General features: G+C 38.4%; 1 protein-coding gene across 1 annotated transcript in view; it reads right to left on the reverse strand.

The window, feature by feature from the left end:
- Nucleotides 1-1,282: 1,282 nt before the first annotated feature.
- Nucleotides 1,283-16,135, reverse strand: part of TASP1 (taspase 1) — an 85,943-nt gene continuing 71,090 nt past the window's right edge. Inside the window, 2 exon segments of the mRNA XM_054195518.1 lie at nucleotides 1,283-2,794; nucleotides 14,448-14,521. Coding sequence (XP_054051493.1) covers nucleotides 2,702-2,794; nucleotides 14,448-14,521 — 167 coding nt within the window. The 3' untranslated portion in view covers nucleotides 1,283-2,701.

Consider the following 16,135-nt stretch of genomic DNA (forward strand, 5'->3'; position numbering starts at 1 on the left):
TATGTGCGTTTCATCTGGTTGCCCTTCCTTTATAATTTTAGCCAGCTATTGCCATCAACTGTATAATTTCCTCTTGGACTATATCTGCTTATGCCAGTGGCAATGGTTACTCATCACGTGGAAGAGTTTACAGACGTCATTACAAAGCACGTCTGTCCTCGCCATTTATTTTTCATAAGCCCCTTTTAAGTTCAAAATAGAACTAGTAGCAGAATTAGACCCATAATTAAAGTAGCGTAGGATCTTTCATTGACTGAAGTGGGAGTTGGATGATAGGAAATTCTGCTCCTGCCAGTCTTCATGATTTCTGATACAGAAATTCCTGTGTGCTAACAGTTTTCTTCTCACAAGTACCTTATGTAGGTGATCAGCTCTGTACCTGGTTTGTGCTTGTGATTCTCAAGACAAGAGAATCGTCTTTTTCCTTTTTTCTCTACCTAGACAGAAGGAGGGAATGTTGGACAATGAAAATACAATACAATTTCAAACAATGATTCCTAAGTTAGCTTCCTGAAGAAGCCTGGCTTTTTTGACCAAAAAAAATAAAATTATATTTGATTGGAGTTTTATATAGGCACAAAAGTAAAAGCAAAACACGTTATCTGCTGAGTTATGTATGTATGTATGTATACACATAAATAAGATTCTGAGATAGTGTGGGGTAAAAAATCATATGCTGGAATCCAAATCTCCATAAAGAGATATTAAGCAACTATGCGAAAGCAACTATCGATTTACATTTTTATAAGCCATTCTGCCACATTTATTCCACAGAAGAGTGAATTTATGCCAAAGTTTCTATGAAGTCAACACTGAAAAGCACTTTTAGAATGAAAGCAGACTAAGACTGTTACTTTAGCTTTTCCAAAAGCAATGCAGTTTTCAAATGTGGGTATGTACAAACCCATACATATGATCTTCAATTTTTCACCCACTACATAGTGGAGCGCTCAGGCAATCACTTAATGCTGCACATTCGAACAATTTTAGTGGCTGTGACAGCACAGCTTCTTTGTTGGAAGATGTCTGAAGTTTTGTAGTATAGTTCTTCATTTCAGCAGACCATGAGCATATCACTAAGGATCCAGGCTGGTACCTCAGCAGACCATTTCGATAGATGCATTCCGCTTTTTTGTTTCCGTCTGCAACCTGGAAAGCCTCCATTTATAGAACTGTATAGAAATATCTTCAACTATAGGACTACACTGATGTCACAAATGAAAAAAACACACAAAGATGACAGGATCTCAGTGTATGCTGTAACGTAATAGTGAAAATGAACTCAGGCTATTAAAAAAAATTTATTAAGATTTTTTTCCATGAAAGCTTGGTACTACAATCAATGTAACCATTTAATCAGTCAAGTATGTCTGTTATAGGCAGGCACAACATTACAAAACAGGCAAGTACAATGCCCGTTTAAGCAAATACAGTCTGAATATCTATTCATCCACTATTTCTGAAAACAGAATTATCAGATATCCACCAGGGAAAAAAAAAAAATGAACTATTTTAGTTTCTCTTTGGCATACTTATCAGGACAATGAATTAATTACAAAAGTCTTCTATTGCTGCCAGTGCTGTGAGGAAAAACCTACTGAATGGAAGATTGTGTGTCCGAACTCACTTTTAGGACTCAGGCGATCTGGCTTACGTATCAGAACTGGTGACAAACGACAGTTCAGCTGCCGATGCTTCACAAGGCAGACAAGGATTACATTGTTTTATAATGCAGTTTTGTTGAAGGTATAAAAAGAATTACAGTAAATTTATGCACAGTACATACATATTACACACAGTTATATAAATACCCATGCTGTGGCTGGACTTTAGGAAGTTGCTTTATCAATAAGAAAGCTAGTATCAGACCTCCCAACATCCATTTAATACACATTGCACTTCGCATCCAGTAATATGTTCATTTCTGTACCTCTCTTAAAAATAGATTTAAAACAGAAGCGAAGAATAATATCGAATCTTTCCATAAACTTTGTTTTCTTATTTACATTGTAATATTCCATTATACATAAAGACTGCGTTACGATACATTATCTTCATATAGCTTTTTGTAATACATACAGCTTGAAGCTATTAACATTTTAGTTTGGGAACTGAGATATGACCTATAAGACTATTTAAAAACAATTCTAGCCTTAATTTTGCTCTACTTTGTTTCACTGAAACCATTCTTTGACAAAAAAAAAAAAAAATCCTCCTTATTGGGGAGGAAAAAACCAACCCATGTTTAAACCACCTCTGGATTTCCTTAAACCACTGAGAAACTTAGAAACCATAATAATTTTTGCATAATTATATAGCCACTTCAAAGGCCTATTACTTTTAAATTTAGAACACGAATGACAATTGTGACCATATCTTTAAATCAATTTCTTTGTTTTGAACTTTCGGTTATTTTTCAAACATGAAACAATGAAAACGCAATCATTATTCATACATAATCTTTGCACAACTGGGAAGAGTTCCTATTTTATTAAGGAAAAAAAATGAACATGCACACACCCCCATTCACAGAGTGAGAACATAAACTACAGCAGCACTTGTCTCAAGTTATGGTGCACATGGTTGCAATACGGGGTATAAAACAAGAGTAGATTTTCCAACATCTGTTAAAACACAAAAAACTTATTGTACAAAAAGTCATTCACATTCTTTGCAATGAAGTGAGGAATCAGCTGTTGGTTCAGCTTTCTGGACTCTCCAGCCGGCAAACTCCTCCTTCTATGGCCACGGACTGTCCTGCCACGGCTCCAGGAGGAAGTCTTGAAATGTGAGTCTGGAAAAGTCAAGAGAGTATTACCGAGTGAGAAGAGAGGCAAAATTATGCAGGACACAAAGCAGGCTTGTAAGTGTTGAACAATTAAGCTGCTCCATCACTGAAGTCTGAGGGCAAACTACAAAGCAACTTGAAAAGCTGCAAACAACTGGGATTCTTTTTTTATTTTGTTTGCTAATGCTAATGTTTAACACCTGAAGAGAAGGACCACGGCAGATGCGTAGAAAAGGTAAACTGGATGACCCAGTGCACGGAAAGTAGAAGAAAGCAATATCCAGCATGAAGACAAAAGAAAAATAACTGTGGCATTCTATGGTTTATACATCTATTTCTTAGGGAGATTCAAAAAAGTGTAGTCCTGCATACGGAAATACACCTTACAGAAATCTTAGACACAATAAACTATGTGACAGAGATAAACTAACACTTCAGAGCATAAGGCAACTGCCATGATCAGAATGCAAAGAAGAAATTTCTCTGCATAAAATACCTACTTGTCCAACTAAAAAAACCCAAAGACTTCCTCCAAAATATTTGTTGCCAACTTTCAAATAAATGGACCCGAAAAAGCAATTGTGTTTCTGTCAACAGGCGTCTTTTCAACCGAGAAGTTTTAAAAGCAGGCCTTTGAGATGGCTCCGTAATATTTCGGCCATAAAGTAAAAGCCAGAAAGTGGGTGCGTGTGTTTGTGTACACGAAACTTCAGCTTATAGCTCTATTGTAACTCAGTGACACTAAAAATCTGTGAAAGTTCCCTTATATTCTGAGGTGTATTTTATTACTGATGGACAAAAGCATTCGCTTATTAAAAGATAGTTTGACTTATTGTTATAAAGACTTTTTCCCCCCTTTGCACACGTTTTTATACTGTGGAAACTGCTTATGTTTTCATCCACACTGTTGATTTTGAGCTACAGCAAGAGCCATTTACAGATACATCGATTGCTTTCATACAGGGCCGAGTGGCTAAAGCAGCGTTAAAGGGAAAACAAAAAGGAGTCAGGAGCATGTATCTACAAACCTTACTGTTTCCTACTTTTGGAGCTGCAGAGCAGCTGTGGTAAAATATAAAAAAGAGCCTCTGTGGAACTCTAAAATGCAGTAAGGCTGGTAACAGCACTTCCACGGGCTCGAGGCAGGACCTGGCCATGGCAGGGCCTCACCAGCTCAAGCCACACTCCAGCCATCCCACCTCCCACATGAGTTACAAGTTTCACCGAGTGATTCATTAATGCACAGACGATACAACGCTTAAACTATTATAAAATTAGGAACTAGAAATGATTCCTACTACAACACAAAGCTCACAACATAGAGTTGCTAGCATTTAGAAATTACAGCTTCCTGTAGGCGCAGCCAACTACATATTTAAGTTTTTGTAAATACGTTATCCCATTTAAAAGATTTAAGTGCTGCAAAATGTATAACTTGCCATAAGGCAATGGGTTGTGACAAAAAGCATAGATGTAAAAGTTCAGCAAGAATAACTTGTGTCAATTGAGCAGAAAGTGATTTGAGACTAACCACAATACATTGCATTGAAGAGACAATTTGTATCTCAGAGGCAGCTTCTTTTAATTCCTTTCTTGATAAGGGCATCCTGGTGTCTGCTCTGAGGTGGTCTTGTTTTCAGTTAAATTACAGAATGAGATTTAATTAAAAACATTTAAAAGTTTTCATTTTACTGCTAAAACTTTGATCTCTGGCCTTCCTGCTTGATATATGAACATCTCCCTATTTTCAGAACAATTTTGGTTACAACCCTGATTTACCACTTCAAGAAGAAAAGATTCCTTTCAAATCTGTTACAGTTTCCCCCAAAATGTAACTGACGATTTTTGGAGATGTTACTTCATAAGTTTAAAGAAAATAAAAAAAAAAGAAAAAGGAAGAAAAACGAGTGGAAGAAGGGTATTTTTTATTTTACGACCGACAGACCCAGGACATTTTTTCAGGTCTGTGAAGATTTCTAAATGAAAAGTGCGACAGGATGATAGTGTAAAAGCTGCATTGTTCGATGGGCACAGTAGCAAATTTCCTCAGTGGAAGAATGCCACTGATGGTTTAGTGAGATACTGCAATCAAAGCAACCCAGCAGCGCACTGTAAGGCAGGCATCGTTTGCAAGCGAGATCACTTATGCAGTCAGCAGTCAGAATTATGAGCAGATCATTGCAGCAATACAATAAAAAGCACAGAGGCCCGAGGATGCTGCCAAGAGACACAAGAGAGGAAGCTCGTTACTGAAACAGAAGAAATATTAGCAGTATCACGATTATCATGAATCTTATAATCAATTTTTTTCATTATAACTACAACAGACTTGAATTGTGTAAATTAGTTTTCTGACCCAAGTTATGAATGAACGTTTTGCATAGGCTTGACTTAGCCCACAACCCACAGTTAAATGCCTAATAGACCCTTATGTAATTGCAGGAGCAAATGTGAGGCTTCACTGAATCCACATAAAAAGTCAGTTAAGCATAATATCCTACTAAGTCTTCAAGCAAGGAAAGGAAAATATACAAGAGGGGATAAGCGTATAGCCAATATCTATCAATACATTATCAAGTAGTAGTATCACTGTCAAAACACATTTCCTATACAAAAAGTTATTTCCTATAAAAGGAAAAACATGTTTCCCATACAAAAGCCCCCAAACCACTACACACTAGCATCTGCACATTTCCATTTACAGAAACACCCAAACCACATATAACAAAACCTTTCTTAAAGCCTTTACTTGCATCCTGTTTATTTGCATACTTTATACGACGGAGCAAATACAGATGCTGTTTTATACTGACTACTTATTGCTTTCACCAACAGCTGCCTTACAGAGAACAAAACCGAGGCAGATCTAAGATGAGTCTTTAAAATATGTTACCTAATAAGTAACACAAAAGGGTAAGATTGCCATGTCAAGACAACTTCAGATAAACTCCCAAGTGAATTCTTAGAATTATATCTCCCTTGTTCTTAGCCTTAGGAACAAACTCTAGTAAATAAAAAGAAAGATCAAAGAACATTTAATATTTTTAAACACAACCACAGAACTTATTTGTACAGTTTGCTACATTTTTATATCCCAACATCATATTTTACATTAAGTCCAGATTGTACAGTGGATTAGGTTTACATTTTAAAAACATAAAAATAAAAAGCAAACAAAAAAGAACAACACTGGAAAGCTTTTAATTGAATTTGATTAGTCCGTCAGCTTTACAAGTTGAATGAACTCACATCTGGGGAAAATTGTGCCTGGGAGCACAAAAACAGGAAAAGAAAAAGTTTTCCTGAATTAATCCTCCACTCAGCTTCATGGAAGCCTCTCTTTGAGGAAGCCATACGCCAAGGAAAGGTAGATTAAGAACGACGGGGCTATCCGTATCTTCAGCTCCATAAATAGAAATTTTACTGTCCCTGAGAATATTCTGATTTGATTTGCTTTCCTAGAGAAAAGTGAGATTGGCGAGGGCCTAGCAGGAGCAGGGGTCCCGACAGCTAGGAAACCAGTTAGTCACAGACCTTTGTCTGCAGCTTAAAGGAGGAACCTCATGCCCACAGTTCAAAAGGAAATAAAGGTAAACACCAGATGAAATACTTGATTTTGCTTCCCACCTCTCCATAAAGCACAAACAAGATAACCAACCTTCAGACACTGATTCTTGCTCCGCGTACTTGCCATCCAAACACACAATGTTTCCCCAAACCAGGGAACAACCATCTTCCCTAACCCCAGTGCTGCAGACACCGTCCGTGGAACGTTATCATCTCTCAGTCCCTTTTGATGCACACTGGAAACTTTCACACTACCCTTCAAGTCCAAAACTAATAGGTCTTTCTGCCCTGGAGCAAGCGTTAACTTCTGCAGGGACAATATATGGTTTCAGCTTTTTGTCATGAACGTTTGATCTATTTTTCAAGTTAAGTATATTTAGTACACCTTTTTTTAAAAAAAAAAAAAAAAAAAACTAAAAACTGTGCCAAGACTTACTTTACTTCAGGTCTCATAGACAAAGATTCTGAAAAAACCTTGAGACCAAGTAGCGTCCAAAAGATATTTTTTTTAGTCTTTAAAGAGCTACTCTGCTTTTATTCACATAAAAGCATTAGTTTGTCACAACAGATCCTTTTTTTTTTTTCATTAAAAGCATAAATACAATGTAAAATGAATATAAAGTTTAAGCCAAAAGCCAGACAGTGCTGCATGAGAAAACTAAAGTCAATCAAATGGTGCCAAGAGGACAGAGTACAACTACCAGATGGCAGCACATTCAGTTCTTAAGCAAATCTAGGGAGTACTTCATGTGTTTAGCTTTCTTATTACATGCTCAGGATGTGCTTTGGACAGAATAATTTATAAAACAAACTTTTTCCATTCATTACCCTATTGAGATGGAATATAATGAAAGAGCAAGGACATCATATACTGAATGAAATTGCTTTCTACAACTTTACTCCTTAAAGAAAAGTACCACCAAACCCATGTATTCTTTAGAAATGCTGAGCTTCCTAGCTGGGCACACGCTTCCACCGTGAGAACCATCTGGCCATGCATTCTCATTTTATTTTCTAGGCAGTCATAGCCCATTTTGGCAGCAACAGCTATCCTCTACCGCCCTGTCTCCTGGGAAACTCTCTTCCAACACCGTTTGTGTACACCCGCCATTTGACAGGAGAGGGTGTCCCGCAAAATACTGGCAACCGCTGCCGTCAGAATATCCCATGTGCAACTTGTTTGGCGAAATCTTAAAGAAGGGAAAGAAGAAGAAAGAAAAAAAAAAAAAAGAGGGGCTCCAGAATGATTGTCCTTGTTGACAGAAAGACAGAAAGGCAGATGTTCTGGTGGCAGGCTTCTGGCTCTCACGCACTGACAATACTGATCCCACTACATACAGGTTGCTTAGGGAGCTAACGGTTTTCCAAGCTCCAATTTATTCTGTGGGTTAAGTATATTCCCATACCCTATTTATGTATCTAGAAACACTAATATCATGCATCAGAAAAAAAATAATCGTACTTCAAGAGAGTTGAAAATGAAAACATTTTATCTCTCTAAATCATTCATACATGTATGTAGACAGTCTAAAGCCATGTACCAACCAATCATCTATTCAGCTCAGTGTTCCAGGTTTTTCTAGAGGTATTTCTAAAATGCTGCCATACATCTTAAAATGTGATTTTTACCATTCTGAATTACAGGTGCTAAGTCAGGTTATTGCATTTATATTTGCATACCTGGATACGCAATCCCATCTTCTCTGCTCCAATCTACAATACGTCAGACAAATACGAGCAGAGTTCCAGAACTACTGGCTTTATGCAAGAACTCAACCCAAAAAATTGAACTTATCTTCCCATCTCAGAGCCCTTAATTTCCATGAAGGTCTGCAAGCCAAATATTTTAACTGGTGTCTTAGCACTGAAGGTTATTTCCAGCAAATATAAATACCTTATTTTTATGAGAGAGCTGGATGCTCTACTTTATGCACAGAGTTCTTTTCAAGTGAAAATTTCTGACTGATTCCCCAGTCTCCAGACAAGAGTGCAGATTAAAGGAAAAAAAAAAAAAAGTGTGACATATACTTTTCCTGTTTCATGAAATTAAAAGACTGTCTCTGTAGTCTGAAATGAATGACTGAATTATTTGACTTAATATGTCTGTTAACTGAACAGGCTCAGTAAATATTTCCACTGATTTTCAAATTAGAAATTAGGACTCTTCCAAGATGTGTTTCTTCACCCAAAGAGCACTGGATAACTGCCCTTCTCCTGACAAAGGCCTTTCACAGACCCTTTACTCCCAGAGTACGATACAGAAGCCCATCGTCAGAAAAACAACAACAGTCACGACAATCAGCGTTTGTCATATGTATCCCTTCAAACGTAGAAGGAAGTAATTTTGCTGACTTGTACAGTGTTAGTAAAGGTGGATAAATGTGATTACACCACCTAACATCTCAACAGGAAAAGTGAACTGGAAATGGTCTCCCTGTCCACTATGTTGTCTCACACTGGAAAATTAAATTAACTGCCAAACATAAAGTTTCTGTTTGTATATTGCAACCACAACATTTGGTGTAGGCAGCAGTTGTTGCTGACGGATATTTTCAAGCACAGCAATACGCGACACTCTCCACCACTGTTACCCCATGTCTTGCAAAGCAACTTGAATTTGGTTCGTTAGAAAATGGAAAGAGCAGCATATGTAGCTTTGCAACATTAAAAACTGCCACAACATAAAGCTTAGTAATTCATGTTATAAGAACTGAATATCTGCCAAAGAGAGATTTAAACTGGCAACTGAATTGGATTACATTCAATATTAGAACTAGATTTTTAGAAATTCGCTGTCTAGGTCATCTAGCTGTTACAAAAACTAAAACCTAGGAAGCTGAACTACAAGGATATCTCAAAAGTACTGGGACATTTACAATTGTAAAAGTTAGCAACATTTATAAACAGATCATATAGTAAATTTATACATCCTAAGAACCATAGTGAGCTGACAAATTATTTCAAATACCTACACATAACACAGGACCAAAACTGCACATTGTTGGTATTGAGATTAGATCTTTCACTGCAAAGAAAGCACTGACTTCAAACGCTACTGAAAACACAGTGAGGAAGTACCTTTTTTCAAGCAAAAACATCATCCACCACCAACTAAGATAACATAAGAAACTTGGGAGATCCAGGAAAAAAGTAGTTCTGTGGCACATCCTGCCCACTTATACTGTCTTCCCACAGAATACCGTGGGCCTCGAGTGAACAAATACTCTGCAGACCCTGCCTGTGATAAAAGGGCTCCTGCTTGATTATGCACAGATACACAACACTGAATCAAAGAAAGGCTGCCTACCCACAACCAGAACCTTCAAGAGATGCAGTTGGTATGTGAATTCACATTGCAGGCATACGCCGCACAGTTATTTAAGATTGAAGAAGTTCTTTTCCTTTGCAGCGTTCTCCATCGGGGAAGCAGACAAGGAACAAGAAGATATGAAGACTATGTAACTAAGAGGAGTCAATTAACCTACCCACTAACCTCCTTTCCTTCTCATTCTCCATTTACATCCAAAAATCACAGTATGAGTGAATTCAAGGAGTTATTTCTCCCCCTCCCAAATTACATGGCAGAAGGTCTCAAAGCCCTTCATGCGAACTGACACTTAAACTGCTCTACCAAATGCTACACCAACTGTTAAGACCTTAAATATTGCACATCGCCTGTGCTAGTACGGACAGAACTCCAGGAAGCAATGCTGCAGTCATCAGAATACAGCTGTTTTCCCAATGGTGACAATGCAATTGCTTAAGCTCTCCGAATGTAACCTAATCAGTTCAGGAAAATTGGAACTTATTAATTGAAAGCTGCCAGAGTATCTTTAAAGAGGTCACAGCTCCGGTAACAGGACGACCTTCTTAGCTGATGCTATGATCAGCTGTTGTATCTATTACAGATCCATGAAAAATATCTGGAAGGTTATTCTGAAGATTAGTGTCTCGGAGAGAGAAGAAAGTTTGGTCAGGAAATCTAAGAGAGAAAACTGCTTATCAAAGATTTTGAATTCCTATCAAGTAATTCATGATTCAACATCACAATAACAAAAAAGAAAAAAACATACCTCCTCAGTTTATGAAGGTGTTTAAATCTTCCAGACCTTCAATCTAGAAGTCTTAACTTTTGCTGATGTGGCAATTACTGCTACAAAAGGAGCCGGATAAGTGCAGAGGAAGTCAATAGACTAATATTTCCTATTTATCCTCATGGCTGCAGCCAGAAACTTTCACAGCAGCCTAGAACATTCTTACAGTCTCACTAATGGCTAAAAATAGTTGAATGTCAGCTTATGGGACAATTCTGCCATCATATAGATGGCAATGCAGGAACTTGTTTCAGGAGATGTCGGGAAATCCATTCATCTTCCCAAAGAACAAGCCTAATGTTGACAATCTGTCATGGTATTGCTTCAGGAAAGAAGTCTGCGACTGGAAACTTCTAAAACAGAATATATCTGTCCCTGAGGCTCACAGGCACCAGCCTGGGTAAGTTGTAGCAATAGGCGGTATAGGTTAGTTCCAAAAAGTATACAAAAAAAAGTTTACTTCCACATCCAATATGTGACAAACACTGGCACGGAGCGATCATGAAACTGCCCGTGTCAAGAAGGATGACAAGAAACAAAGAAGAGTACAGTTGAACCAGCAAGGATATGTTTGGATCAGCTGCTTGTGGCAGTGACGCAAGGGTTGAAGGGCAGAAGAATCAGAGGGAATCCAATGAGACATCTGCTATGCAGGTAGTGCGGATGACATTACCAGTGCTATCAGCGGTGGAGGAGCTGAAATACTTTCAGTGTTGAGAGAGAGCTGAAGGCAAATAACAGGACGCGCAACCAGAGATGACTGTGTCAGCAGTAAGGTGTGAACTCAGTTCATCTGGCAAGCCTCCACAGTATTTTTAAAGTAACGTTCAACCAAACATTTTAAACCAACGTTCAACAGGAAACAGTGACTTTTCCAGGCAACTGGTTTTCCAAAAAAAGACTCGACACCTTTCCAGAAAGCATGCTCTAAATCAAACAATTATTAGTCACAGTGCAAAAGTGTTCCACAGCTTTTGCAGGCTCAGCCATTTTATGCTGGTGCGTGAGCATTCAGGCAGTCTATGTCTTTTTTAAATTGGGAGGAAATAAACCCCTGTTTCAAGGCTACTCCCAAATCGGTATTTGGAGAGCTCACGGTGTTAGCAGCCAGAAGCACCAGCAGGTGAGGGTGTACAAAGCACCTCATGTCTCCGATCCCACTTTCTAGTCCCGCTTTTCTTTTCAGGAGTTACTGATGGTTAATTTTTTTCTATAGCGGGGTCTGCAGGTGAGCTGGTATCAAGCCTCTAAGTGTCTAAGTGCCTTATGAGAAAAGCCTCCTATATCGCCACGATCTTCATGTGGGGTTCAAGAGGTAGGTCCTATTAAGAAATGCATTAATCACCAATGCAAAAAGAATCACACTAACATTATAAAGCAGGACGTTGTTTTTTTTTTTTCCCTTAGTACGTGCCCCTTCATATAATTATGATTCTAATATTAGTCTAATTCATAACAGTAGACACTTAAAAACCTTCTCACTTTCTAAAAGTCTTGCTATAAAAATATGTTTTCATGTTCATTAATTGAACCAGCACAAGATCAGCCACTGTGACAATCCCTTGGTTTAAGAATAAAACTTGAGTCCTAGATTGATTAAAGAAATAAAAACTGAGGCTCTTTACCAGCCTAGAAAAACAGGAAAGCAAGATGTTTCCCTACAAGCTGCCGCCTGATCATTTTCCTATGTTGCTCATAAACAAGTGATATTTTATGCTTTTATGAATTCTTATACCATTATTCTTTCATGGCAAGCACTCAAAATTAATTGTACCAAAACAGTTACTCTATTAAAGAAAAGGGATTTTTTTTTTTTTTTACTTGCAATGCATTGTGTTCTATTTCAAGCCCAGTTTTCCATCTATAACTTAGCCCTAGTTGTAGCAGAATAAAATTCCAGCTTTTATGACAGAAGGCTTTTTTTGATCAATAGAAGTCAGCAGCAAAAGCATTTGTGGTTTTTCTCTGGAAAGCATTTGTGGCCACAGACTCAAAGGAGGAAGAAAGGGAGGGGGATTAACTCTTCAATGAAGGTCAAAAACATAATTTAAAAGTGCACCAAGAAGAGCAGCTGTGTCTGTCAGCGCAATCAAGATTACCAGCTGGAGAATTTACCAGCAGTATGAAAACAATGCACACCAGATGTCAAATGTTGCAACTGTGAGTAGGAAAACATCTCTGGGCATGGCACTGTCATGCTAGTACTCATTACCAGACCGATTCCATATTTAGCATTTATTTATTAATTAGACAGACACTACCAGGAAGAAACAAGAATATTCTGAGCTTACAGTGTAAGCCAGAGGCAGGTGTGCACACTGTAATAATTTAACATTGCGCATTCTAACCATTCTCCTTATTTCACTGTGAACACAATATAATTACTTCTAAACTAACTAGTGAATACTAGAACATCTGCAGCTGAGCTTGCTTTAGCTCCACTCAGTTCAGCCTGAGCTTTTAGCTTGAGTTTGGATTCTTTTCTAATAAATCTAAAATAAATATTAAGAAAACAAGTAAAAACATATCTTATTCCATGGACAATGAACTGGAAAGAACTCTACATAAGCCATGAAAGCAAGTAATTCAATAACACCTCTACCAGCACTTCCTTTACCAGCTGCTTTTTTTATCTTCCTCCTCCTGAGGCATTCTTGTCTTTTTTTCTATACATTTTACTCCTTGAGGATGAACTCACTCATTCCCAATGCTTCAACGAGCACGTTACACCATTCTTGCTGTTTAAAATATCTGAGGTCAATTTCCTTCTTTTGTATGTTCTTTTATTATCTCACTCACATCCTCCTCTGTATCTATTGCTCAAATGAAGTACGGGGGGGGAAAGAAAAAAAAAAAAAAAAAAAAAAGATAGATTTGGGTTTTTTACTCCTCTCCCCCTCCGATGATGATGACTAAATTTTCTTCCTCAGCAGATCCACAAGCAGCCATTTCTGGAGAGAGCCAATATATCTAGGCCCTCAAATTCTTTCCTTTTCAAGGCTTAAAAATTCATCCTTCTTTAAATTCTACCATCAAAATGCTGCATGTCTTTCTTGCTTTTATCTGCTGGTATAAACTTCCTGGCTGTCATCTCGTTCTCTAATACATGCAAATATTCCAGCAAACACCCCCACCTGCCCCATGAGTTTTACCATTTCGGGGAGCCTTCTTACTCTACATTTTTCCCTCACTTTTGTCACTTCCTTTAACTAGTTCTGACTGTTCACTTTTAGTCTCGAATACCGATGGCTGTACATTTATAAATGTCTACAGAAGTTATGATTTTGCCTCGCTCGCAGCTCCTCACTTGTTCATTCTCGTTGGCCAAACACCTCTCCTAAATGCTCTAGTTGCTGCATTGCAAAACCTGCCTTTTTCTCCTTTCAGTGCTATATTCATAAGAGTAGGTGGCTCTCATCCTCTTGGTTAATCCCTACTATTTCATGTTAAGGATTTTTCCAGTTTCCATCGCTAAACTTAGTTTTAACATTTCATTTCTCTCATTCCAGGAAAAAAAAAAAAAAATTAGACCCCAAGAAACTAAAAGAACCACGGATGTTAATATCCAAATTCCTTACCACAGAGGCTATTTTAGGAACTACCTCAAAGTTTGCTTTATATCCTCTCCCTTCTTCCTTGGTGCAAATGCTTTATCTGAAGGAAGACATGCCTGTAGAAAAATACTGTGCAACCCTAAACAGCCAGTGTTACTCAGTCAAGCTAAAGTTATTCAAATACAATTGCTGTCAGCAGAGGAAGTGGAAAGATGTTTGTGGCACCTTTTCCCGACATAATACGCATGTTAGTGTAGGTTTGTTAACTGCTGCAATGAAAAAAAAATGCCCAATCAACAGATACATTTAACTGCTTATGCACCTATTACTTTCTCCATTCTCTTAATGGCAGAAATGTCTTACGTATTTCATTACCATTATTTTGTAGTCTCCTTAGCTTCCGCACTCGTTCTACTGTATTACAACCTATTCTTCATGGCTTACCTTAGCTTTGCCATCCTGTGCAGACATATATCCTACACACATGCTCTCTGTTGTATGGCTCCACAGAAATTCCACTATAAAGGAAAATGCAAGAAGTCATAAAAAATGCGTTGGTTTAAAATATAAGATGTAATTTAACAAGACTGGAATCTTGAGAAACAAATAAAGCTTAAAATATAGTTTGGGAAAGGACAAAAACCAAACTTAAAAACCAAAACCTACTTACCAGAATAATTCATTCTCAAAAGAAACAGCTATCAAATAAACAAGATTTTCCTGCGCTATTTGCAGTCACAAACTACAGAACTAACACCCAGAATGAGAATGTTGCTTCAATGAGAGAGAGCCTCCAAGATGAGAAGTGTAGCAACTGCAACTGCAGTTCAACCACAGGATCAACTTTTAAAGCAGAGGCCTGTTGCACCCATGAAGTAGAATCAGATACAATTTGCATTTGCTTGCCTTGAACTCAGACGGGAGCACACTACAACAGCATTAACCCGAATGGCATGCAAGGATTCTGTAGAATTGTAACGCTATCAACCGAATAACCAGAAACAAACATTGTTTCACAGAACTGAGCATAAATATATACATCGTATGTAACTACCAATGGGTAAATGGACATTTATGGTTTAGCTGCACAAGTAGAATACAGGAAAACATGCAGAAGTAGTAGTAAAGTCTGCAAGATGAGAACTGAAGATATAGAGCAGGCAGGGAAGACATCTGGTAAAAGCAAAATAATCCTGCAGAAAAAGCAGGAGAGATGTCCGATGGAAGCAAGGTAACACTGCAAGAAAGATGCCCGGCAAAATTAGAGCAAGACCTAATTTGAAGTCTCAAAAAGTATGTTTGAAGTCCTGAAAAGTTCCGAAAGGATGCTGAATGGCTTGTATCAGGAATAGCGTGGCCAGCAGGACTAGGGAAGTGATCGTCCCCCGTACTCAGTCCTGGTGAGGCCCCACCTCAAATACTGTGTCCAGTTTTGGGCCCCTCGCTACAAGACAGACTTTGAGGTGCTGGAGCGTGTCCAGAGAAGGGCAACGGAGCTGGTGAGGGGTCTGGAGCACAAGTCTTGTGAGGAGCGGCTGAGGGAGCTGGGGGTGTTCAGCCTGGAGAAAAGGAGGCTGAGGGGAGACCTTCTCGCTCTCTACAACAGCCTGAAAGGAGGGGAGAGTGGGTCAGTCTCTTTTCCCAAGTAACAAATGATAAGACAAGAGGAGATGGCCTCAAGTTGCACTAAGGGAGGTTTGGACCGGACATTAAGAAAAATTTCTTCATAGAAAGGGTTATCAAACGTTGGAACATACTGCCCAGGGAAGTGGTTGAGTCGCCAGCTCTGGAGGTACACAGAAGATGTGTAGACATGGTGCTGAGGGCCATGGTTTAGTGGTGGACTTGGCAGTGCTAGGTTAATGGTTGGACTCAGTGATCTTAAAGCTCTTTTCCAACCTAAACGATTCTATGATTCTATTCTACGATCAAAGTGCTCTCAGATCTGATCACCTTGACTTCTAGCACTAGCTATACAGCATCAGCTTCCTGGTACTCTATACTTGCAGCTAATTTCTTTAACCGCTGCTAACATGTATTATTAGTGCATGTTCATCCAGCAAGGTGCTGTTCTGAAGTCTGAAAGTGGCCCGCTTTATCGATTCTTTAAACAGTGCGTTACAGTGATCTTT

This window comes from Rissa tridactyla, chromosome 3, assembly GCF_028500815.1.
Source record: "Rissa tridactyla isolate bRisTri1 chromosome 3, bRisTri1.patW.cur.20221130, whole genome shotgun sequence".
Taxonomy (NCBI): domain Eukaryota; kingdom Metazoa; phylum Chordata; class Aves; order Charadriiformes; family Laridae; genus Rissa; species Rissa tridactyla.